At 40.4% G+C, this 27,580-nt stretch overlaps 1 protein-coding gene across 1 annotated transcript in view; it reads left to right on the top strand.

The window, feature by feature from the left end:
- The window catches only part of fstl4 (follistatin-like 4), a 301,753-nt gene that overhangs the window by 260,905 nt on the left and 13,268 nt on the right, over positions 1-27,580 (top strand). Inside the window, exons 8-13 of the mRNA XM_033646324.2 lie at positions 3,719-3,839; positions 10,380-10,541; positions 17,336-17,470; positions 18,103-18,129; positions 19,339-19,457; positions 21,634-21,783. Of these exons, the coding sequence (XP_033502215.1) occupies positions 3,719-3,839; positions 10,380-10,541; positions 17,336-17,470; positions 18,103-18,129; positions 19,339-19,457; positions 21,634-21,783 (714 nt within the window). The remainder of the gene's footprint in view (positions 1-3,718; positions 3,840-10,379; positions 10,542-17,335; positions 17,471-18,102; positions 18,130-19,338; positions 19,458-21,633; positions 21,784-27,580) is intronic.

Raw genomic sequence — 27,580 nt, 5'->3', positions numbered from 1 at the left:
CTCCACCACCTGCAGTCACCATCTCTTTAAGTTCAGCTGCCTGTTTAACCAATAAAGACTGACCTCTTGTGGTGCGTACTGTGCACTACAATACAATGCCACAATACAGTATCTCCGTATCAGTTTAATAGAAAGCGGAGCATCTGTATGTGTGACCTTATTGAAAATTATACCTTTGAAATACCTGCTATACTATTATGTCTTGATACCACCCAAGCCTACACACTACACTACATTACTACAATGATTCTATGCAGTCTCATCTGTTATAATAGTGAAATCGCAATGAAATAGAGTGTCAAAGAGTAACCAAAAACAATGAGTGGAAAATGAATACAGAACTTGTGTTCTTTCTTCAACAAGTCAGCTCTGAACAATGCAGGTCAAAGAGGCGCTGGGGTTAAAGGAGGGAGGGGGACCTTACTCTCCTGTCAAAGTCCTCTCAGCCCACCATTTTCCTCTGTTGAACTGTGCTGAATGGAAACAGGCTTGTTTTCAGACGTTTCATTTGACAGTGATGAAAAGTTTTCTGCACTCTGGCATATAACCCCTAAACCTGAGAGCTGAGCCTCCATTACAATCAGTCTTATTTGTCTGCTCTCTCAAAGTCTCTTTTTGGTCTTTGTTTTCTGTCTGCCTCTCTCTGCCCACCTTTCTTTCCACTGTATTGCTTTTCGTTGTGTTTCTTTCTGTTTTTTTGTTTTTTGTTTTTTTTAACTTTCAATCAAAACTTGGTATTTTACATTTTGAATAGAGCTATGTTCTCCACAAAGTAACTTCACTGTGTATATTTGGGGGTTCAGACCTGCTTCACCACGTTTGATTGCATTAGAGCAAAAAGCCACAAGCTGTATTACAAACAGACACAGACAGAACAGCCATATACTGTAGCTACTGCCGCCCATCAGCCAAAGAGTCTTATGTCCGAGTGAGATTGGAAGCAGATTCATTCAGAAATGAAATGAATTATGTATATTTATTTTATTAAAAACAAATACTACACAGCTACTTTCATTTGCATGCACATTGCTACCACTTGGTAAACATACAATGAATGTTGCTCTTAAGAGTATGCATGCGGATGTTTATTGCGTCAGTACTATTCTGTGTATGATGAAAAAGCAATGATGATTACTATTGGAGAATAGGTCAAAGGAGACATGAATGAAGTGCTGCATCTGAAATGCAGAATTTCAGAGAGTGACTTAAATTTTACTCATTTGAATGTAGCCACTGGGCATCTTCCTGTATTTTTCTTCCACCTTTTCCCATTATAAAAACCTATAATTTAACCTGAATGAAAATAACAGCCTGTAATTTCCTGGTATGAGATTTCTCCTAAGACCATCAATACATTTCATGAACTCAAAAATTGACACCTGTTCCTATTACGTGAAGAGGAGCTGTGCAGATCAAAATCTTTCATTTACATTCATGTCTTCATGAAAGACAAGAGCCAACCAGACACACTGCAGGCTCACAGATCAGACAAAAGACAACTTATTGATTTTTAGTCAAATTTAGCAAATTCATAAAGCCCTGTTTCCACCGAGCAGTACGGTATGGTACAGTTCAGTTTGGTACACTAACCCTTCTGTAATGTCCCCATTTTTGGTCACCTCTCTGTTGGGGTACCTAGCACACAGATCCAGTGCTAAAAGGTGGAGCTGTGAACACTGCAGTCCGTTGATTGGTCAATAGCAGACGGTCACTCTGCTCAGGGCTGAGCTGTGGCTGGTTTTGAAGCTCATGTAACCACTGGTCATACCGTGGAGAGTTTTATAAGTAGACTGTAACTATAAAATGAAAGGATGTTTTGCTGCCTCTCGCAGCAGCTGTAGTCTGAGAAAAAAATAACTTCATTTACTGGGCCAACTGCTGGCGAATTTTAAGGTGGAACGTTAACTTGTAATGTTACTCAATGCATGAGTTGATGACGCGAATCCATCAGCACACCTTTAATTTCACTGTGACAACTTCGACCATTTCATTACTTTTTAAATGACATACACTTTTAGTAATGAGTGGATCTCCAAGCGTTTGTACATTTTAATTTCAACCAGGACTGCATATGTCCCGATCCTCATTCGGAGGAGAAAAAAAAGCATTGCGGATCATCGTTCCTGTGGGCTACAGCAACACTACATCCCTGAGTTTGTCTTAGAAGGACTAAATGCATAAACCCACTATTTTTAGATATGTCATGGAGAGAGACTCACTTCAGTCTGTTTTATTTTGTTCAGAAAATGTCGCCGTGCAACCTCATTCTGTGGACAATAAATGAGGTGCATACTTCCATCTGTGTCACCAGTAATAAGGGAATACAGTGAGTGCTGGATGGAGCAGTGAGTGACAACAACCCCGCCCACATTTAAGGGTACTGTTTGCAGGGGAAACACTACAGTCTAGGTACCATGTCTGAAGAGTTACTTTTGGTTACCATACCTAAAGTGTTTGGTGGAAACTGGGCTTAAATGAGCCCTCACACTGCAGTCAAGCTCACCTGCTGAGCAACAAGTGGCCCCACAATAAATTCTTTTAACATATCAACATATCAGATCCTATGTTTTACTTGTGATACTTTAAGTGTCTTTACTGTCATATCTGTGATATGAAAACACCAGATTAGTGCACAGTAAAAGAAATGAAACCCTGCTCACCCTTCTTTAATGCAAATACAATTTGGTTTGAACTAAGTGTAGTCGGCATAAAGTCTGATGGTTAAACTCACAACATGAGGTGAGATTTCAGAGCACCTCAATTGATGATTTGAATAATTGCTGTTGAGGACACAGCCCTACTGATGCTCCTTTTATCACAGCAACCACAACTGAGAGTTAAGTTTTTAGACTGAATTATATTTGGCGCAACCTGCCAGATATATTAAAGTCATACTTTTTAACCCAAATGGCCCATTCTGTTTTAATTGCCCTCACTAGTGCAGTTGTATGTCTCACCTTAATTGTAAATTCTGAACTTTAAAAGCTGCTTAAACTCCCTCGTCTATCCTACAAGAAAGTCATTTCGCATTCTCCTGTCACAAAGCGACCCTCTGTCAGGTCACATTAATTTCTAGAGCCCTCAGACTGGAAGCAGCCGTTTGTGGTTTCCGTGTCACGACAGAGCTGCATCAGGACATCTGCTCTGCCACTTGGTGGGACAGCAAACTATTTAATGCCTTAATCCGCCCTAAGCTGTGGCTGGAACCCCCTGGTGACTGCTGCATGCTGCACCAACAACAACCAGCTCCATTCATCAACCTAATGGGCTTTATATTTTTAACCCTTGCCATTTATCAGGCTGAGGCAGCGTGATGAGGGGAGAGAGGAGGATCAAATCCCCTAACGCCTGCTTCAGCTCAACAGGGAAACCATTGATTCATGGTCTCTCTTCCCTTTTGCATCACTCTTTTTCTCTCTTGTCTTTTCCCATCACTCCCTGCTGCTGTGTGCCTCCTTTCTCCTCTCCCTGTTCTCTCCAAGCATCCTTATGTATTCTATCAAGCTACCTTCATTTCTCCCTCACTCCCTGTGGCTCTTTCCTGCACCCCATTCTTCACCGCTATTCCCTCTCCTACACCTCCTGTTCTTCCTCTCCCTTCTTTCCTCCCGTTCCTCCTCCCTTCTCCTCCTCTCCCTATCTTGTGCTTTTTCATCCGCACCCCCGCCTCTTCTTTCTTTACTTAATTTTCCTTATCCATCTCTTTCCTGTATTACAGGACTTTGGGGACGATGGCTCCCTGTACATCACCAAGGTGACAACCATCCACATGGGGAACTACAGTTGCCATGCCTACGGCTATGAAGACCTCTATCAGACACATGTGCTGCAGGTGAATGGTCAGTAGTGGCTCATTTCTTACTTACAGTGGTGGACAAAATGCTTTAGTTTTGTTTGTGCTGCACTGTGGCTCCCCAGTGAAGGGATCTTTTTCTCATTGCCTTTCCTGCTTACAGTGAAAAACAGTTTTAGAACAGCTCCAAAAGCAATTAAGCCAACATGCAGTTGACAGAAATGTCTGGAAACAAAGGTTATCATAAATAAAGTGAGTCCAGCGTTGTCATATGTGGTTCCCAATGTTTTTGTCAGGCTTTTCAGAGGGGCTCAAATACCCCTGTTGACCTCCATCCATATAAAAAACACAAAAATCCTTGAAAACACAACAAGCAGTGGTGGGTTCTTGACACATGTAAATCCATACAAGACATACTGATCCTGCAACTGACAATGTTAAGCCTTGTTCCCCATCTTCTCCCCATCTGTGGATTTGACCAGTTGTGCCTATGTATTGCTATCACTTTATGTGGTGAAACCTGGACATTTTAACCATTTAGTTATCAGCCTCATATACATTTCCTTATAACACAAATGTGTGTAGATATGATATATTTCTTTTTTACCATTTCAATTTTGTCAATATTTTTGCCATATTAATTATAGCTGCAGAAGTAGCCCTTGGGGTACAGGTAAACCTGGTGTGCAAACCACATAATTTTAGGGACTTTGAGGGAAACTGTTTGAAAAGTCAAAGAGCGACAGCAGCAATGACAATCGAAAAGGATCAAAGAGTGAATTGAAGGCCTCTCTGCCACTACCAAGTTGTCAGTTATCCAATGCTGAACAGAGGAATACTTTGCACATCTATTTCCAAACAGGTGCATTGGAGAGGGACGAGCAGAACACGACTTGTAGAAAAAACTCCCGCACACTTGTCTAAATTGCTGCAACGTTTCGGTGACTAGACCTTCATCGGTTGGTCTAACGTTGCAGCATTAAAATCATTAGTTTTGCAAGTTAAACAGTGTGCCAGAGTTCAAGCTGTCCAATGTTACCATCACACGTTGTACTATTTGTCACCTTTAATGAAGTGACAGGACTCACTGGGGTTTTCAAAAGCAGTGTTAATGCATTGTGTGAACATTTATATTGACAGTGAAAAAAATGAAATGGCGGCAAATGATTACTAACAGATGCAATCTGGTGTTAAGGATTTGCAAGACCTAAAGTTTATGAGGATTGAGTGTTGATTGCAAGGCCTTTTTTTCGTACTTCATTTTTGTATTTGTCTCTTACATTATTACGTCTTATCTAAGGCTGCAATAATGATTACTTTGTAGATAATAATAATCATAATTGATTATTTGTTTGTCTATAAAAATGTGAAAATGCCCCGTATATTTTCTCAGATTGTCCTGTTTAAAAAATAAAAAAGACTGTTTCTGTCATTTATGACAGAGACATGCATCAATCCTTATGTTTAAAAAAGCCTGAACCCACAAAAGTTTGGCATTTCTGTCAAAGCAATCAGTTTCCATATAGATAAAAAGTATCTGTGAAACTATGTTCGTTACACACCCACCTCACAGGATCTCAACTGTCAAAGAATTCCATCAAAGCCACGAAATCCATCACTGCATACATGAGGTTGAACACTGTTCGTGTGCATGCAGCATATTCACCTGATTCTATGCAGGGGAGAAAAGCTACTTAAAGCTGAAATACATCTCAAAGCTACTCTCATGCTGATTTTGGCAGGCTGAACTTATCAAAGTGCTGTCTTGCTCATATTAATCATCTGCACAAAGGTCTTTCCTCCTTTACCTTTAGAGTTGAGAGTTAGTACTAGGCATCTCTCCAGAGAAAATCCATGGAGGAAGAATTTTTAAAGCCTTCCTACCTGTAGCATAACAAGTAAAAAATACAGCTTCCCTAATTTGTGTGCTTCTGTCTCAGGGTGGCAAAGAAAGGAAAATGAACTCAATTAAATCTCTTCTAAAAGAGACAATAGGTGTGATTGTTTTGTTTTTCTAAGATGCTAATTGAAAAGAAACACAGCTGAATTTTAGACCTTGAACCAAAGAGGAAAAGGGAGTGATGGGAAGGGAGTCATGGAGACAGACTCGGGTCCTGAAGGGCAAGTTATCAGCAGAGGGCAATTACCAAATGTTTGTGTGGGAGATTCGAGGTATTTCAAGCGAGATAGGACGGGGTGCGATAAGGTGGAATGGAAGGGAGCCAAGTGCCACATTAAACTAAGTGGACGCTGAGCATCGTATTGTGTTAAAGGAATAACACGCATGCTTCTGTTTTTACTGTGATGAGAGGAATGACAGCGCTGCGGTTTCAGTCCCAGTCTAGTACTCTTCTCTGTGTTATTATAGTACCCTAGAATATGGTATCAATGCTGTTGAAGAATGTTTCTGCAATGTCAAGTACATACTTGTTAAATAATAAAAGAAAAGAAGATTTTCTGTAACAAAGTACTGTTTTGATAGAAAGGCAGAAGAAGTCATATAACAGATAGATTTGACAGAACACATAAAATAACAGAGACTTTAGACAGGCTGAAGGTGAGGCGTGAGTGCCAGTAGATGTACTTGTGTGGGCGAGGAAGAGATATTGGTGTGTTACTGGCTAATGTGTGTGTCTGAGTGAGATGTTGATAGATAACGTATGAGAAAAAATCTATAGCAGATGAAGTAGACATAAAATAGTGATACCATGGTGAAAAATATATTCCACTTTAAGTAGAAGACCTGCATTCAAAATCCTACTTATCTGGTGTGGTTGGTGGAGGTGAAATGTTATTTTCTTTATGTTAAACATTATATACAGTACAGGCCAAAAGTTTGGACACACCTTCTCATTCAATGCGTTTTCTTTATTTTCATGACTATTTACATTGTAGATTCTCACTGAAGGCATCAAAACTATGAATGAACACATGTGGAGTTATGTACTTAACAAAAAAAGGTGAAATAACTGAAAACATGTTTTATATTCTAGTTTCTTCAAAATAGCCACCCTTTGCTCTGATTACTGCTTTGCACACTCTTGGCATTCTCTCCATGAGCTTCAAGAGGTAGTCACCTGAAATGGTTTCCACTTCACAGGTGTGCCTTATCAGGGTTAATTAGTGGAATTTCTTGCTTTATCAATGGGGTTAGGACCATCAGTTGTGTTGTGCAGAAGTCAGGTTAATACACAGCCGACAGCCCTATTGGACAACTGTTAAAATTCATATTATGGCAAGAACCAATCAGCTAACTAAAGAAAAACGAGTGGCTATCATTACTTTAAGAAATGAAGGTCAGTCAGTCCGGAAAATTGCAAAAACTTTAAATGTGTCCCCAAGTGGAGTCGCAAAAACCATCAAGCGCTACAACGAAACTGGCACACATGAGGACCGACCCAGGAAAGGAAGACCAAGAGTCACCTCTGCTTCTGAGGATAAGTTCATCCGAGTCACCAGCCTCAGAAATGGCAAGTTAACAGCAGCTCAGATCAGAGACCAGATGAATGCCACACAGAGTTCTAGCAGCAGACCCATCTCTAGAACAACTGTTAAGAGGAGACTGCGCCAATCAGGCCTTCATGGTCAAATAGCTGCTAGGAAACCACTGCTAAGGAGAGGCAACAAGCAGAAGAGATTTGTTTGGGCCAAGAAACACAAGGAATGGACATTAGACCAGTGGAAATCTGTGCTTTGGTCTGATGAGTCCAAATTTGAGATCTTTGGTTCCAACTGCCGTGTCTTTGTGAGACGCAGAAAAGGTGAACGGATGGATTCCACATGCCTGGTTCCCACTGTGAAGCATGGAGGAGGAGGTGTGATGGTGTGGGGGTGTTTTGCTGGTGACACTGTTGGGGATTTATTCAAAATTGAAGGCACACTGAACCAGCATGGCTACCACAGCATCCTGCAGCGACATGCCATCCCATCCGGTTTGCGTTTAGTTGGACGATCATTTATTTTTCAACAGGACAATGACCCCAAACACACCTCCAGGCTGTGTAAGGGCTATTTGACCAAGAAGGAGAGTGATGGAGTGCTGCGGCAGATGACCTGGCCTCCACAGTCACCGGACCTGAACCCAATCGAGATGGTTTGGGGTGAGCTGGACCGCAGAGTGAAGGCAAAGGGGCCAACAAGTGCTAAACACCTCTGGGAACTCCAAGACTGTTGGAAAACCATTTCAGGTGACTACCTCTTGAAGCTCATGGAGAGAATGCCAAGAGTGTGCAAAGCAGTAATCAGAGCAAAGGGTGGCTATTTTAAAGAAACTAGAATATAAAACATGTTTTCAGTTATTTCACCTTTTTTTGTTAAGTACATAACTCCACATGTGTTCATTCATAGTTTTGATGCCTTCAGTGAGAATCTACAATGTAAATAGTCATGAAAATAAAGAAAATGCATTGAATGAGAAGGTGTGTCCAAACTTTTGGCCTGTACTGTACATTTAGGTTGTTTAGTTAACTGGTTCCCAATGTAGATGTCAGGCCCCTCCAAAGATCTGCACAATATGTCTGGGGAGTCATGTGGTAAATAATGCTAGAAGAAAGAACCAAAAGGAAAGTTCTGATACAATAATTTGTTCATATTTTAGACTTTTCTCTAATCATTGCTTTTATGTAAACTTTTAGATAATTTGAACTCTTTGAGCCTTAAACAGTTTTAAAACAATCTGACAAGTTTAAAGGGGAAATGTCTCTTTGGTGAAACTGCCAACAACTCATAGACACCTGAGAGGAGCCCAGACTGCTGTTTGTAAGGGGTCACAAATCAAACAGGTTGGAAGGAGCTGGTTTAATCTTTAACAATGCATTATATTCTATAAGTTCATTACAAATTGAATGTTAAAGGTCTGGAGCTGTATTCACAAAGCTTCCTAGTTCAAAGAGTTGCTACTGGTGACAAAATTCTAAGAAAAGTCTTAGAATTGTGATGTTTTCTTACAATTTCCCCTTAAAATTGAGACTCGGTCCTTGTAAAGATACAAGTAATTAGCAGAGCATCTTAGACCTTAAAAGAGCTCCTAAGGTGAAAAACTAGGAAGGAGAAATATTATCCAAAAGTTAGTTAATGAAAGGCTACAGATTAGATTGTGTCTGGATAATATGCGACTTATCTCATTAGGGGTACGCACACATTTCCCACCTAACGCTATAACACCAGAGATACAATTATCACAACTCTAAGATACTTGGAAAACTGGAAAAATGCAACAGTGCAGCAGTGGTGACTTAAGTCTGTCTCAACATTCCATCAGCAGAGTGATCACACTAACAATGACAACACTTTAACAGTCAGCAGTTCATTTCATTTCCACTGGGTGTCCACACCTTGCAGGCTCACAAAAGGGCGCGTCTGTGACAACCAATCACATCTGTTAAAACAATGCCTCATACCTAGCAACGAGGTCAACCACACCTCCTCACTAAAAAAGTTCATGTCCCATCCTTGCTCAGAGTTGCTCTGAGAACTTCCCTAAATCACTCCTAAGCTAGGGCTCCTTACTAAAACAATTTACGTTAAGTTAGGAGCGTATAGCGTTGAAGTTGCTGAACTGAAACTTCTCTTGTATGCTAAATGTGTAGAAGAAATACGGCAGCCAACACAAAAACATGAAATACAAATGGCCCTATCTATAGCCAGTGTTTGATTTGTCCATTCAGAGCTGATGTAGAAACAACATGGTGAACTCAACAGCTGTGTATGTACAGTACATACGAATGGCTCATTCTAAGGTAACTTAAACATTGTATTTTCAGGTGACTATAAACTAATGAAAACATACTATGAATATTATAAACCATATATGCCAGTAGATGCCCCTAAATCCTTTAAACTTCAATCTGGAAGGTAACAACAACTACAGCTGTATGTACTAGTGTTAAAAGTACAATATGTCCCTGTGAAATGTGGTGAAGTTGAGGTATAAGGTAGGATAAAATGGAAGTAAGAGTACAAGTACAGTACTGGAGTAAACACATTTGGTTACACTCCAAAAACTGATAACACTTAAAGTATGCAATAAACTTTAAAATAATAGTAAGATGAAACTGTAGGGAAAACAAAACAAGCAACACGCAACATTAATATTGCATTAGGGTTCAGGATCAAGGTTGTAAGTTGAGTGTGAGAGGTAATTGAACTCCTGGCAGGGGCAACCATCAGGATTTTGTCAGCAGACCCAATGTTGAGAGGTACCCCGCATCAAAACCAGAAAACGACATCTTACCTGTTCCTGTAAACTATTACCTCATATTTCATTTCCCCCCTCGATTCCTCCACATTCATTTGCGCTCTTCTCCCCGGAGGAGGTGGTAAGTGGTAGATACGTCCAACATCTATTTCATGCAGGACTCGAGCTGTAATAAAGCAGCCCCAGAGCTCTTGGATTCTTGTTATGTGTGAATATATTCCATGCTGGGGTGAGACAAATTCCTCTCTGCCCACTGCGTGTGTGGGTGTTTGTGCTATATTCCCCCAGGAGTTACCATCTACCATGAAACAGTGTGTAATTAGGTTTTCACTCGCCTCTCTTCTCTCTCCCTGTTTGTGTCTTCGGTTTTGTTTGTGTTTGTGCGTCCAGTCCCTCCAGTGATCCTGGTCTATCCAGAGACGCAGGCCCAGGAGCCCGGCGTATCTGCCAGCCTCCACTGCCACGCCGACGGCATCCCAAATCCCAAACTCCTGTGGCTGAAGAATGGCATGGACCTGCTGCCCAGATCCTCCAAACAGCTCTCTCTCATAGGTGAGGAGTTTTTGATTATTTTGGGAAGTGCTGTCAGCATATTGTGCTTTTAAGCAGCTGCCGTGTGTCACATCTTGTTGGTGCAGTGTTTTTGAATTGCACTGTGTTATGTACCAACAGCACCGCAGTATGCCAATACTGCAGAAACCTTTATAAATTAAGACAATGCATGTGGAGCTCCGTCAAACTAAATCCTTTTTTCATTGAAAACTAAGCTGCAATGTTTGTTGTACTTTCTATTCATTGTCATTTCATACCAAGGTAATGAAACCAAGATTGCACTCACCCCCTTCAACTATCTTTGTTTTGCTCCTCCGACAAAATAAAAGTCCCTTTTCTTTAGGAATGGATGAAGAAAGTGAGAGTTAAATTAAATATACTGTGGGTGAGGAGATGGCAGCTACTTATCCTGGGTAGAAGGGTATTTTTTAAGACACACTCTCAATATAAGAGGGAAGGAGCAGAATGGAGCACGACTTTTCTTTTTATGGCCCAGTTCTCATTAAGGGAGAGTTTATTGGCTGTGTGTGGGTCATTACCTGTGGTAATAGCCTGTTATCAACCCTCAGACACTCAAACATGGGAGGTTCTGCAAGGTTCAGCAACGCATAAACACTGCGGTGGCTATAGTTTCAGATTTGCCAGCTAATGTGGGCAATAGCAAGGGGCAGGAGTCCTACTTACAGTGATCATTTGTGCTGTTTTCATTAAAAGCATTTAGTTAAGTGAAAAGACCAGAGTGAAAAAAGTTGATTATGTAGTTTATTTTTATCTAGCCTTGCTTCCAAAAAGAGACCAAAGCACAGAGGAGGTGTGATTTGCTATTTCATTTCCACATATCACATATGCTGTCAGGAGCCCAATAAAGACACTGTAAAAGTGTTGCCTCTATCCTCATATCTGGCTTCTGTAAAATCTGAACCACACTCTGACAGCTGATAGTGAGGGGTATTGATTGTGAGCCACAGTTGAACAGTAAAGCGAGAAACTGCTTTGTGTTGCTGAGTGAATGAAACCGTGTTTTGGAGCTGTCCACGGTGCTGAAACCACTCGAGCCTGATCTTTTCCTGATATTCCCGTTTGTTTTGTTTGTTACAGAGCAAACCTCTTAACACAGCTACAGGGATACCTTGACGTTTGACATTATACTGTCAATCATTTTTCTGACCCAGATGCATTGTGGGATGAAGGCACAACACATTTTCATTTTCATTATCACGATAATCACATTCCTCGTTAATTAAGGGCAATGGATGGCTGCGAGCTGCATTTATGGCTGTTGAGTGAAAACTGTGAGCTAAATGCCTTTGACTGGTTTAGTAGTAATTATAAAGCCACAGAGGAAATCATCTGAAGTGTCATGAAGGCAACTTACAACATGTCAAGTAGGATCATGGATGAATTATTATGTCTATGCGCCCATGGCGCTGTGCACAAAGAAACTGGTCACACAATAGCACGGGGTCAAGTAACCTACACGCACCATGTATAATGTTGCAGATTTGTAGATTGTTTTTGTCTGTTACATTGCTGACAGGAAGCAGCAGATAATATAGTTAAAGCAGCAAAGGGAAGTGAGTCAAATCACTTTCTGATACAGTCTGTATTTTATCTAAGCTGCTTTTTCTGTTTTAACTTTACACTTTGCCAAGGATCTTTTTTAATGTTGAAGCAGCCGTTGACTCTCGTCTTCTGGCCACCTGTTGAAAGTGTCTACTAACTCCTCAGGGAAATATCTGGCTTTTAACTGTAGCTGCTACTGTAAATGCTCCAATACGTTCCCCAGGTAGTTGCCAAACTTGTCTTTCTGCCATTTGTCACAGCGTAGGTAGTGTAAAGTGTGTACACAGAGCTGTTTTCTTTTTTTCCTGAAAACCAATACCTGTTTTTAGCCAAAACAAAGCTAAAAGTGAACTAAATGTTAAAGTTGCAGGCTGGAAAACTAAAACAATTAGCTAAAAGATGCTCTAACCAACAAATCGTCAAACCTGTATAACTACATATAGTGGCATGCAAACGTTTGGACAACCCTGGTCTAAATTTCTTTTAGTGTGAATAGTTATGTGAGTAGGAGATGAGCTGATCTCCAAAAGGCATGAAGTTAAAGATGAAACATTCTTTTCAACATTTTAAGCAAGATCAGTGTATTATTTTTGATTTGTATAATTTTAGAGTGGAAAAAAAGGAAAAGAGCACCATGCAAAAGTTTGGCCACACCAAGACATTTGAGCTCTCAAACAAATTTTACCAGGGTCTCAGTCCATCATTAGCTTGTTAGGGCTATGGCTTGTTCACAGTCATTGTTAGGAAAGACCAGATGATGGAAATTTCAAAGCTTTGTAAATACTCAGACTCCTGACACCTTGTCCAAACAGTCAGCAGCCATGGGCTCCTCTAAACAGCCACTCAGCACTCTGAAAACTAAAATAACTGATCCCCACAAAGCAGGGAAGTCTATAAGAAGATAGCGAGGTGTAAGGATTGTTAGAAAGGCAAATCAGAACCACCATTTGACTGCAAAAGACCTGCAGGAAGATTCATCAGACTCTGGAGGGGTGGTGCACTGTTCTACTGTGCAGTGACAACTGCACAAGTATGACTTTCATGGAAAAGTCACCAAAAAGAAAACCCGTCCTGCATCCTCACCACAAAATTCAGCATCAGAAGTTTGCAAAGGAACATCTAAACAAGTCTGATGCTTTTTAACAACAAGTCCTGTGGAGTGATAAAGTTAAAATAGAACTTTTTGGACACAATGAGCAAAGATATTTTTGGAGAAAATAGGGTGCAGAATTTCATGAACAGAACACCTGTCCAGCTGTTAAACATGGAGGTGGTTCGATCATGCTTTGGGCTTGTGTTGCAGCCAGTGGCACGGGGAACATTTCACAGGTAGAGGGAAGAATGGATTCAGTTAAATTCCAGCAAACTCTGGAAGCAAACATCACACCATCTGTAAAAAAAAAGCTGAAGCTGAAAAGAGGATGGCTTCTACGACAGGACGATAACCCTAAACACACCTCAAAATCCACAATGGACTACCTCAAGAGGTGCAAGCTGAGGGTTTTGCCATGGCCCTCACAGTTCCCCGACCTAAACATCATTGAAAATCATCTGTGGTTAGACCTCAAAAGAGCAGTGCAGGCTCTTTTGAGCAAGAATCTCACAGACCAAGAAGCCTTTTGCAATAAAGAATGGGTGAAAACCCCCTAAGCAAAAACTGAAAGATTCTTAGCTGGATAAAAAAGCTTTTAGAAGCTGTGATACTTGCCAAAGGAGGCACTACTAAGCACTAACCATGCAACCTTGTTTGTTCCTACCCTCTAATATGACCAGCAATAGGGTTCCCTAAATTAGTGCCCCTAGTGGTCGGGTTAGATTTAGGAAAAGAATCATGTTTAAGCAGCATATCATTTTATACCTGACATGGTGTTGCATATTGTTGTGACATGACGTTACAAAACAATATGACATTAAAGGGGAACTGCGGCCATTTTCAAAATTCATACATTATTCTATGGTCCAAGACAGTCCAAAAATGTTAGCAAACATGAACAATTCGCTCCCAAATTCAAAAACTAGAGTACTAAAACTCAAATGTGTGATATCATGAAGTATAATGTCTGGAGCTGCTCTATAGAGCATGAATTGGGAAAGATTTTACCTCTGTGACACCAAACATCATTCACTTTCCCCATGCTGTAAAGTGTGCGGTGTTCGAAGTATAGCCACATACAGTGCAGGAAGGTGCAGCTGTACATCACAGAGCTTTATGCCGCAGCAAACATCAGAGAGTCGGCCTCCGACGATGACCTCTGTGTCTCATCATGGCCAACATCACCTGTCACCTCCATCTAACGTCACTGCAGCAACTTGAGGCAAACAATGCAGCACTGTATAGTGTGTGGTGGAAAATAAGACTTCACTCATGTTCTGAAACAGAAAAAGACTACTGTAGCAGAATGTGGAAAAATGTGAAGTATTCATTTTCATGTTGAAGTAAAGGCAGAGTTATATCAATGATTTACTGAGCAGCAAATTATTCAGCAGCTGTGGAAAGTTACGGAGAGTAACCTTACTTGTGTTTCTTCATTATTCAAACACAGTCAGTCTTGACACACAGAAAAGGAACCTTTTTCAGTTGTTATCTGTTTCCAACAATGTTAACACCTGATGAGTATTACAAGGCATTTATAGTTGTTTGATAAAGACCCTGAAAAGATAGTCTAATAGAGCATTTATAGTGGCTACATTTACTTAGCTACAGTCTGCAACTTTACTTTTTTTTCACATTTTCTGAATCAGTCACTATTTACATAGCACTGAATGAGACTGTGCCTACTCTGTTGCCTTGTGGCATTGTTAATGGCCTTACTGCATGTGAATAAAAACAACCAGTCAGGGCCAATGAGTTTCAAACGCAGCTGTCAGTCATGTCAATCCCTCCATGACCTTCAGTCAAACTGCTAAATTTTGCAGCACAAGTCAACTATGAATCAAGATTCTGTAACTGCATTGTCTGTTTCTTCCCTCAGATGTTTTCAGCAAACAAATTTTAGTGTATTGTATGGCTGTAAAATCAGAAAGTTTATGACCAGAACACCATGTTGACTACAAAATAGAGCGCCAACCATCAGCTGGACCAGCTTTCTCATTTTACAGTACACTAAAATATGTTTCTGAAAACATTTGAGGTTAGAAACAGTCATGCAGTAACAGAATCATGATTCATATTTGATCAGCGATGCCTAGTTTGGCAGTTTGACCACGGTTTTTGTAGTGATTGATTGACAGCTGTGTTAGAGACTCCTCAGTGTTGATCGGATGTTTTTGGTGCACCACGGTTGAGTCCAGCCAATGCCATTAGTGGCAGTAGGAAGAAAAGGAGGAGCATGGTGTTTTTCACAGACTATGGATGCGCTCCGAAACACAAACTTTTTCTTTGTACTTTTAGTATGTACTGCAGCTGTCTTTAAAAAGTATGAACTCGGGGTGTCGGTGGCTTAGTGGTAGAGCAGGTACATGTACAAGGCTGTTGCCGCAGCGGCCCGGGTTCGACTCCAGCCTGTGGCCCTTTGCTGCATGTCACTCCCCCTCTCTCTATCTCCTCCCTTCACACTTGTCTGTCCTATCCATAGGACAGACAAGGGGTCAGCATACACATACATACATACAATCAACATATAGTCACCAACATAAAAATACACACATTACAACACATAGTCACCCAGTTAACCTCAGGGCATCAAATTAAATACATAATACATACATCAGACATACTCCTCATTAATCAGTTTAATTGACAGCGGAATAAACGAGTTTTTGTACTTGTTATACCTGCAACGTTGTACTCTGTACCTTCTTCCCAAATGCAATAACTCATATTCAGAATTCAGTACATGGTCAGGATCAGACACAATTTTACGGACTTGTCTTATCACTGATTGTTCAAAAATGACCTGAGGAGGGACTCGGGCTTGTGGACACACCCACTGTCTTCCCTGCCAAATTAATCAACCTAGCAATTTGGGATTTAAATTTCACAGTCGGGTTTCCAAACCAGCTGGACATACCATATCTTAAGACAGACAGAATACTAGCATTGTAAAAAATCATCATTATATTTCTATTGACCCCAAACAGTCTTAATCTCCGTAGGAAGTGCAGGCGCTGATGTATCTTTGCACAGACATTTTGCACATGTGAGTGCAAGCTCATATCCCTGTCAATCTGTACTCCTAGATACTTATAGGAGACAACTTGCTTAATTGTTTGGTTATGTATAGAGATTGCAGTGTGGTCTCCTATGGACTTGGGATCCACTAAGCTCTTCAGTTTTACTCAAAACGTTACACCATGAGCTTTGACCCCACACAACAGCTCTTATGTTGTTATTTTGCAATGCTGTAACTGCATGCATTTAGGATTCTAACATATTATATTCAGGATAGTGAAATTATGTGGGCTATACATTTCTCTGTCATTGTTATTTAATCCTTATTCCCTTTTTTTGTTGATTATATTTATGATTACTTTATTCAATTAAACAATTAATGTTCTTTTTATTAGTAATCGACTGGTTATCAGTCACCTGACTGCACTGTCATCCATCATTGCGACTTCTGACAGCTGTTAATCAGCTGTCAAACAGCTGTCAATGAGCTGTCAAGCCGTTGTCTCTGCGGCTAAGTCAATGTGACTTATCATCCACTGCGCAGAGGATTGTGGGTCAGAATATCCAGAAAAGCATGCTGGTGCATACTGCAAAATGGGACCGGGTGTAGTAGAACATCCTGGTATTTTGGGCATATTGCATTTGACATACTATGTATTGGGACATAGCAAATATTTTCCTGGCATACTATATAGTATGACAGTATGGGTACTGGAACAAACAGCATCTGTATCATGTACTTCTTTAAGAATATAGCCACACTTTCAGCAAATATGGCAGTTATTTTCATAAAAATCACCAACTATAGCTTCAGTAACACAAGATTAAGCAATATTTGAACCATATTCATTTTACCAACCCAAAACAAATCTGAAATGTAACTTGAGCAAAACATCATATACAGTATGTGTATGTGCCTTTCCCATGGTTTACTGTCTGAGATGTTTAAAACATAAACATTATTTTTGGTTTGCAAGGATAACAAACACATTTCAACTGGGTTTTTATTTTTCTCAAAAGTATACGTAGTGTACCCAATGAGGATTTAAAATAACGTGGCAAAAGCTAACAGTGACAGTAACACATGTCTCCTTTCCTTTTGTTTCCTCTCTTCTTTTAGCAAATGGAAGTGAGCTCTTTATTGGCAGCGTCAGGTACGAGGACACAGGAGCCTACACATGCATCGCCAAGAACGAGGTGGGAGTGGACGAGGATATCTCCTCTCTGTTTGTTGAAGACTCAGCCAAGAAGACCCGTAAGTCATCATTAAATATCAGCTTATACTGTAAAATAATTTCAAAAGCAAAAAGAAGCTCTCACGCCTTTTTTTAGAAAGAGAGTTTGTATGATTTTGAAACTTGTTAGATAGTATTTAAGTGATGTTAGTTACACAAAGATGTAACTCTTTTGTAGTAATGCAGAAATCAGACCACACATTATCAGCTTGATAATGTCCCAGCCCAGGAGCAGTGGGGAGTCTGGAACCAGAAATGAACATCAGGCAGCACAGATGCATATTTCATAGTGGGGAACAACCGCTCAAATCGCATATTTAATGTTTCTTTGATATTTGGCGTTTCATTAGATTGCATCATTGTGACGAGTTAACCATCGCCACCTAGAGACAGCTTATCAGGCCAGTTGAAATTAAACAGAATAATCGATGGCTTCTGAGTGATCTCTTGATTTAGGAGGAAATATGATCCTGTCAACAGCAGTGTGGAACGTTTTGTAGATGTCAAATATGTTTTGTCGTGGCATGGCATGAGAGAAATCACCTCCTCTGTTTCATGGACGATCTGTCTCTTTTATTCTTAAGGTGATTTAATGTTTTTCCTCTCTTTTCCCCCTCCTTTCCTTTCCATTGCTCGATGGCTGAATCTGCAGTTGCTAACATTCTGTGGAGAGAAGAAGGTAATACATTACAGTTCTCAAAAGGCTTTCGTACTCTTGTAAATAAGAAAATATGGTGGGCATGTTTTGTGGCTGTTTGTGGCCGTCAGCTTAGGATTGCATGCATATCTGCACCTTCCAAGATGTGTGCCGTACTGTCCAGAAAAATGACAACGTTGTTTTCTCTCCAGCAAAACTTTGCTTCAAATTTTGCATTCTTAGTGTTTCATCCTTTTAAATCACATGGAAAGGAACCATTTACACACAAGCAGGAATTTTATGCATTTTGCAGAGAATTCCACAGACACTGTGTGGTGGCCACAAGAAAAACAGTTTTGTGGTTTTTATCAGTATACAAATCCATCCTCTCTTTATATTGTATATATATTTTTACAACATCAGCACAGCCACATGCAGTGGAAAACCTACTGCGGTTTAGAGCACAATACAAACACAATCTGTTTTATATACATCTCAGCACCACATCAGGTTTACCACAAAACCAAAAGAAGACAGTGTGGTTTAGAGTACAGTGTAAGCATTTGGATTATGTGTGAGCACTTATCGACACTCAGAGTTACCTCATTAGCACGGTTAGTGTGTTGTGTGTGTGCAAGTTGTTGTGTCTGTATCCATAAATGCATTGCACGCATTTATATTTTGCATTTTTCATTTTGCGTGTTCCTCTGGTGTACTTTGTTCATGTCACAGCGTTACAGTGTTAACAGCCTGACCAATCAATCATCCTCGTAGTGTTTTTTATGCATGCCCCAAGTGTGTTTATGTTCTCATGCTAATCAGCTCTGCTCTTGTGATGTATTCTTGCCCGCAGTAATAGCTTGTTGCTCGTCCAAATGCCTTAACATCAGACTGTGATCCTTACTAACTCATCAGCAGCTGTTTACACAAGCAGACAAGATGAGAAGTCTTTCTTCGTAGAGACAGGGCCTTTAATTTGATGCCTCTCGCTATATGTTGTGGACATGTTGCTGACAGGGCCCTTTGTAGGCATTGTCAAAATGGCTGACAGCCACACACTGCCCATCCCCGCTAACACCGTAGCATGCTAACAGGAGTCTTGCTGCGTGTCCTCCAGCAGGAAAATTGAAATGCCCATCACAAATGTCAGATGAGATGGGAGTGGGATTTTCGGCTGTTTTTAATTTGTATTCGTTGCTTTTTTTTGTTTTGAGGTTTGTTTGTCGACATATTTTCTGTCTTCTCTTCCAGGGTTGAGTGTGGGCAATATGTTCTATGTGTTTTCTGATGAGGGCATCACTGTTCTTCAGCCCAGCGAATGTGAGATACGCAGGCACATGAAGCGCACAGAGAGGATTGTTGCCACCTATGTAAGTCTTTTTTTTCCCCTCATAATTTAATAGTGTCATTGATTCAATGAGATTAAAGTGCATTAAAAATGGCCATGCCAGATAATAAGTAGCCTATATTTTCATTTAAAAGTTACTCATTAAATTACAAAACAGACTTCAGGATGCTGTTTGTAACTGCTGAGCTGATGCCTTTCAAAATCAAATTATGTGCGAGGCAGAAAGATGTCATTTAGTGAATGTTTTACATCAAGAAAAGCACTCACTAACTCACACAGTCATGATACATCAGCTACACCGCAAAGAGAATCTTACTCCCCAGTCAGTAATAGATCTTAATTGGGTTGCTGTACCATAATCCAAACATGCAATGCGCTGAAAGTGTCGTGTTCTTCAGCAGGAAAATAAAGGTTTTGTCCTTTAAACTCTCAGCTCATCTCACGGGAACAATATAAAGATGCGATAAAAAATAAAGCAATGTCATCCTTTACTATCTATCTCATATTGTCTTGTAGTTATTCAGTTTCAATGTGAAAGGACATTGCCACCATAATGAAGGCCATCCTTCCTTCTCTTCCCGTTGCTGTACTCAGTTGGGCTCCTCACCTCACTAATGTAATGGGATTACTTGTGTCCATTAGTCAACAGCTTGCACCGATATAGAGTCTATACAACAGACCCTGAGGTTTTTAATCCACTGAGAACATCCCTCTCTCAGAGCAGTGGGCTTTAGAAGGTAAAGTTGCTTGTTCCTCTGAGGGATTTGGGTTTTACAGGACCCCGTAATTGTATTAGAGATCAATACAAACTCAATAAGCCATGTGTTAGCCAGTTCCTGCTGTAAACAGCAGTTTCTCCACTTTGGTGAGGTGGAGAGGAGGTGGAAACTCTTGAAACATTACCTTCGAGTGTGTGTGTGCGTATGTGTGTGTGTGTGCATTAGTGATTACATACCAGTATACAATGTGTGTGTGTGAGGGAGTGTGTGCACAAATGTCTTGTCAGCAAAGACAGCAGGCAGCAAAGCCTGTCGAGGCAGTATGTTACTTGAGTCAGTCGTGCTGTATGAATTTTTCGATACATTCAAACTGATGAAAAATCTGATGCTGAACTTAAGATTGGAAACAATCATTATGAAGTATTATTGGAACGAAGCTGGCAGCAGTAAAGACATCAGTATGCACTTTTGTAGGACTGCATTGTCTGGGTGAAACCTATATCACTGCATTAATAGTTCAGTTCTTACAAATCAAGGCTTAACACCTCTCATAAAAGATTATTACATTTAATTTGGGGACTATTTATTGATATCATGCACTGCACTGTAGCTGTGCTGTAGTTTTTATTCTCCCACTTAATACGTCTTATTCTGTATGTGTCTCTTTATATTGTGTTGTGTTTCTTTTATATCTTGTCTAAATGCCTTTTGTCTCACGTAAAGCCATTTGAAGGTGCTTTACAAATATACTTACCTTGACGTACTTCACATTAACAAGACAAATTTTCCAATATAAATTTATATCGCAATGGCTGCAGCACTTAGTACTCCAATTAGCCAATTGACAAAAAAAAAAAAAAAATCAACAACAGTTTTGAAAGACTAATTGTTCATTGTGTTTTTATTTGTTTTTTAATTTATTTTTATTATAACTTATTAAGTAAAAATGGGGATTTGTTTATATTACTGTTATAACTATTATTATTATTATTTTATTGTTATATCATTCATCTTTGGCTTTTGGATCGTTGATTTGACAAAACAAGAAGTTAAATTTTTAATTGAAAAAATAGTTAAAATATAAATCAGTAATTAAAAGAACTAATAGTTTTAGCTCTTGTCCCACTATGGCAACTCCCAGTTGGGTTACAATGACCTATGCTCCAATGATAATCAATACATCAAATGGGGTGTCAAGATGGTCTTTGGGCTAAGACATGCACTATGTAAACCCCACATAACTTCGCAAATAGATAGCTTGATATGATCATACCATCACAACAGGATCCACATGAAAATAGATAATCCAGTATTTTATGTAATCGCCCAGCTCTAATCATTGGTGAAGCTTGACAGAGTGAAAATGCATCATACTGCCGATCTACGATACACCAAGAAATCTCTCCACCTTTTCCTCCCTTTGTTGCTCTCTTCTTTCTTCTCCCATCATCCTCTCTGTTCTCTGTTGGCTCTTCCCAGGAGGAGATGTGCCCTAAAGGTGAAGGGGTGTCACCTCAGCACTGCGTGTGGTCCTCAGCAGTCAACATCAGAGATAAGTACATCTACGTGACCCAGCCCCTCCTGAGCCGACTGCTGGTGGTTGATATTCAAGCACAGAAGGTGGTGCAGGTGAGTGGAGCAGGTATCAGGCCTGTCAAACACGCCAAAGTATCAGAACATCTCAGAAATCATTCATGTTGAAGCTAGTGACAGACATTTTAAAGCTTCTGTGGAGAACTTTGTGTACTGGCAAAGTTAAGTGTTAAAATGACAAACACATCAACACTAATAACTTAATAACAAGACATTAAACTTGTCTGTTGTCTGGTTTAAGTGCTCTCTGCTTCCTGTGTCTTTGCTCATTCAATTATCATTTGTGAGGGAAGAACTTCCGCTCTGTAACACCACTGCACAATCAAAACTTTAAGTCTATAAACGTAATAGTTTTGAACCAGGATCTTCAGTAAGTAGCTGAAAAATAAGTTTACACAGTGCAACTTTTATTTAAGGTGTCAGATACAACTTTAATCAACATTTAAGTAAATCTAAGTATTGGCAGATATCCAGTATTAAAGGGTTCAGATCATGGCTGGGGCCAAAAAAAAAAAAAGAAAATTAGATCACAACATCCCTAATTTTTAAATGTCATTTATAGTGGGTGGCTGTGGAGGCAGAGCAGGTTATCCACTAATTGACCTATGGCTAAGCCACGCCCCCTCCACTCACTCGGACAAACCATCAACATTCAGTGAGCGGCGCTATGGCAGGTGTCACAGTACACGGCATTTCGCAGGAGGCAATTGATGATTTTTGGGGACATAACGATCAGATGTCATTGAGAAGTAACCAAAAGGGCCTAAACTACACATTGGAGGGATATATTCATCATTTTATTGTTGAGAAGGTCGATGAAAATCTTAAATTACCAGCCAAAATTTACAGGTCACAGTGTACGCTTAACCGCATCTCGTTGCCGTCACCATCAAAGACAACAAGTTAAAGTGCCACTGAAGTTAAGGTTTTTGGCTCAGAATATGAGAAAAGGATAACGGCCTTTTTACCATCTTTACCAAGAGTGTCTCTCCGTTAGTTTGGTGCTACAGTATTTACACTGAATCATTCAGCATAACGTTTGCCAACCTTTGTTATCTCTGCCATTACAGATAAATTAATGAAGCTAAGCTCCAGAAGTTAACGTTAGCTTAACTAGAGCCCTTTGGACAACAGCTAACAATGATGTACGATCATCAAAGTACAAAACTAGAACAAAATAGGCTAATGAACTCCCAGCAAACAAGGTGACATGATGAACAACGCAGCTAGGAGCTAATGTTAGGCTAACTTTAGCTAACGTTAGCTAGAGATGTTAAAGATAACTTTATATTTCTTTCCAGCAAAGTGACAATATGTTGCCTCAAACACAATGTTGACTTACCTTAGAACAGATGTAGATATCATTGTTAATATTATTCACGTTGAGTTGATGTTGTGGTCTAACGTTACCACACAACTTTATCCAAAGGAGACACTTTTCTTGGTTGAGATGTGGTTTAAAGTGTAAAAAATACACCTGGTCGCCCAGCCTCTCAGGATACCTTGTGTTGGAGTTGCATGTACCCCATGCACACCGTTTGACCATTTTTAAACTCCAAATCTCCGAAAAAGCTCATAAAACGAACGAAACTGACTTTCTGTAATGCATTTCAATGGACGTCCAGGCAGAGAATGTCCGAGTGTATGGGAATGGCTATACGCACTGAGATTGGCTCATTGCGTTTGAGGGCGGGGCTTAGCCATAGATCACTTGCAGGGTTGGCGATCCTATCCCGACTCCTCCGTCCTCCTCCTGTTAAACCACACCAGACATTAGGGTAACATTAGTGGGAAGTTTACACCCCTGCAACTGCAGCCAAACTCTTACCCAAGGCAGTATTATGTTCACACATCAGTTAGTCATTATCCTCAAAGTCTTTTCTTGTAACAGTGAAACATATTGTCTGAAAATACAAACCGTGAAACATGAGTGTAACTTATGTGTTACCGATTTAAGTTTGGTTTTCTGTAGTAAGTATCCAGTCTGGCTTAAAACTTACTAACTCGCTCTACACTGCAATACAAGGGCATTTTGTTTATTTATTCCCATGTCTTCTGCAACTGCAAAGGATGCCTCTCTGCTAGTGACAGATACATGTTATATAAATCATACCTAATGCAGCTTCACTCCAGTATCTGTAGCTTAAGCCTATGTTATAAATAGCAACAAGACAGCCCAAGTCTTGCGGCAAAAAAAAGTTGGATACACTCAAAATTTAAAGTATAGACATCCAGTGGATATGCATCCATGCAGTCAATGATGGGCTACATGTCAAACAGCATCACCGACGTGAGGTGCAATCAATTCAACTTGCCACGCTATTGAACTACCACCGATTTAAAAAGACCACATGCAAGGGAAAATAAATCAAATGCACCTCAAGTGCCTGAAACAATATGGTGCCCAGGTGGGTGCTGGCTGCCTCGCCATTCATCTTGCCTGTAACGGCTGTTTAGAGACTGAATCCCTCAGGAGTTCTTCCCAGGGTCAACATCATTTATACTGAGGTACGGGATCAGAGGAAATAGGCCTAATTTAAGGAGAAGGAGGCGGGAGAGGAGAAGGGAGATAAGTGAAAGTCTGAGCAGAGAGAACAAGAGAGACGGCCAACTGAGCAGGTGGCAGTGAGAAAGTGTCATTAGAAATGTGTCATTTGACCTTGTTATCAGTTTAAGGTTTGAAGTGAAGTTATTTACCACTCCATTTAATTAATAACATTGTTTATTTGAGAAGTTTTGTTTTTAAAAATGACAAGATCTCAACAAACTCAGAGATACTAGCTCCATTTGTTTTAATTAAAACCAGGCTAAATACTTGATATACTTTTTTTAGTCAATAATATAATGACAAGAAAAAGAAAAGGATGTGAAGTGATATAATGGAAGGAAGAACAGAGGCGTGTTTTGGCACATACAATGTTCTCACAAGATTTAAAGTTCAGGTCATGACCTTCGGCTGTGGCCCACCAGCTGCCGCTTTTTCTCTTCTCCATCCAACACTGTAAAACTGCTTTCTTCTCCTTGATCATCCCATCCCTCTTTTGCTTCTCCCCCTCTCTCTTTCTTGAAGACCCTTCCTGGCCTTTGCGTGCAGGGGCTTAATGCATCCTCACTTTTTTCTGTTATTTCAAAGCTCTTACTTTACAAAGCACATTTGTAGCTTCCTTTCAACAATGGCCTTTAGAACAAGAGAGAAGATGACAGACTACAATGAATGCACATTATCAACTGTCAGAGGGAAGCATATGTAGGACATATCCAAACCATATTTTAAAGTTTTTAAGTTTATTCACTTTATTAATCCCCTGAGGGGAAATTGAATGTTTTCACTCTTGCTTGTCAATTACACACAGGCACAAACAGGACCTATACATGCACAAAGTGGAGAGATGTCAGAGTGAGGGGGCTGCCCTTTGGTCAGGCGCCCCGAGCGGTTGGGGGGTTCGGTGCCTTGCTCAAGGGCACCTCGGCAGTGCCCAGGAGGTGAACTGGCACCTCTCCAGCCACCAGTCCACGCTCCATATTTTGGTCCGGGCGGGGACTCGAACAGGTGACCCTCCGGTTCCCAACCCAAGTCCCTATGGACTGAGCTACTGCCGCGTCTGTATGAGACAGTATTGTATGAGTATTAATATGGCAGTAAACCAATATTTGCTATGTAAAGACATGGTGTCATAAGCAGAAAATCCCATCTTCTCTATGGTTTATTGTAGTATAGTCTGAGTGGGTGGAAGTTCGCTGCAGAGATCAGCCTCTCATGGGGCAGGGCGGAACGAGCCACCCGCTGAAGTCCCGCCCTACCACCTCCGTTTGTGTAGCAGTTTTCAACACGTCCTTTACTAAATTTTGCTGGTGTTTGATCTTGCGGGGATGTAGCCATTTTTCTGCCATGGTTCGCGTCCTGTAGGCGATATTTTTGTGGGGGTGTTACACCAAAACCTGTTTCCCCCCCGGCAATATTTTTGCAAGCACACCCTGTTGCTGTGGCACCGCCCAGAACGATTGTGATTGGCTGAAAGAAATTAAAAAAGCCTGGACGTTTTTTTCTCCAATTTTAAAGTGAGAGTCGGCGCAGCCAGACCTTTCTTTTCTTGATAAAGGTCTGGTGAGCGAGACTAATTGTAGTAAGTGTGGCCGCATGTGTGTATCCCACTGGCTAGCTCATGGCAGCCGTTTTGCACTGCACTCATACAGCAGTTATGGCTGATATCAGGACAGCGTCTTCTGCTCCCCCTTTCCTGATACAGGTTTCTTTTTACGCTTTTACTTTCTATTTACACTTCACGCTGCTGCAACTCTTTTAAATCTTACTTGATTTTATGATTATAGTTTAACAACTCTTTACCTCTGCCACTGATTTTATGAATCAGTTAATCCATGTGTTAAACTGCTTTAAATCCCCTCTATGTTGAATGGCCTTGCCTGTTTTATTTCCATTATATCTATTTTCATGTGAAGCACTCAGTGCTTATACTGACCTTATTGTAAAGCAATTTGTTCTGCATGTCTTGCATGAAAGGTGCTATATAATTTAAGTTTATTATTATTCATATTTCTATTAAAATGAAAACAATTGTAAAGAATCATTCAGTAGCCTACACCATTTAAAATAAATTAATAGCCGTGGACACAGGTACAGGCAGAGGATCAAAGTCAAATAATTACCAGATACGGACACACAATAAACACATGTTGAGGTTAGCAAAACAAATGATTTGGCGTGCGAGTCACTTACTATGATGAGCTTAAAAATTCGAACACCGGAGCTAGATGACCTACCTGCTAGTTCTTGGTGCGCTGGTCAGCTACAGTAGCACTGGAGACAGAGTTATGCACAAGAACAGGACTGTGTGTCGGTGTTACTCTGCAGTTGTAGGGGATGTGAATGACAACACATCCAACATATACTTACATCACCCAGGCCAGATGTGTTGATCACAGGCCAGCCCCTTATCCCCGCTACTTTCAGGCAGCCTTAGGATGCAAAAGCAGAACAGGATATGTTGTTTGTCATCATATTAAAGCAGCAAGATTGTTTTGTAAAACTACACCCAACCTAGTTGTCTTTACGCATTAACTTGGACTGTAACAAAAAAAGAAAGTGTTAACGCTGTTTAGGGGAAAAAATGTTGGATTTAAACACAATAGTTGCTCCTAAATAGTAGCTTCATTAGTCCAAAGCGGAAATTTAGATCCTAAAGGGGCACATATTGTTGTTCCTGGGTCCTTAAATAAATGCTTTTGCTCACTGTTGTAAAAAGTTGTCTTGTGCACGTTTTAATAAATGCTTCATACTTTTCATGATATCCAGCTGATACTAGATAAAGGCTGCAAACATGTGGAGAAGCTGCACTAATAAAGACTTTCATGGTTTTCATGTTGTTGCATGCAAGGAAATTGTACCTTTATCTTTTTCAACAAAGGATCTAACCTTGACTCTGATGTGTCAGACCTGTGCAGGCTAAGCCTCCCGCTGGGTTTGAAAACAAACGGCACATCGGCTAATTAAAAAGAGAGCCAGATGGCAAAGACCTCTGGTTCTGTAGTCACTTTAACGCACTTTGCTGCTTTCTTTTGTGGCCTGATAAGTCAGTAAGAGGCGGCATGCAGTTGTCATCCAGGTTTCAGTCGTGCTTTTTCTTTGCTCCGAGCCCCAGTGAGCATCTTTTTGAAAAATGTTTGAGAAATACTAATGTTCTTTGAAGTAAAGAGATATTTAGGTTTCCTGAAGGATGAAATTGGTAATCTGTGACACATACACTAATTGCTGTGAGGTTTCTGCTCTGGAACTCCTGACAGTCAGACTCTGCGTTTAATACTTAAACATCTATCA

The sequence above is a fragment of the Epinephelus lanceolatus genome, chromosome 11, assembly GCF_041903045.1.
Source record: "Epinephelus lanceolatus isolate andai-2023 chromosome 11, ASM4190304v1, whole genome shotgun sequence".
Taxonomy (NCBI): Eukaryota; Metazoa; Chordata; class Actinopteri; order Perciformes; family Serranidae; genus Epinephelus; species Epinephelus lanceolatus.
Note: the sequence above shows the minus strand (reverse complement) of the source record. Positions and strands in the feature narration are given on the sequence as shown.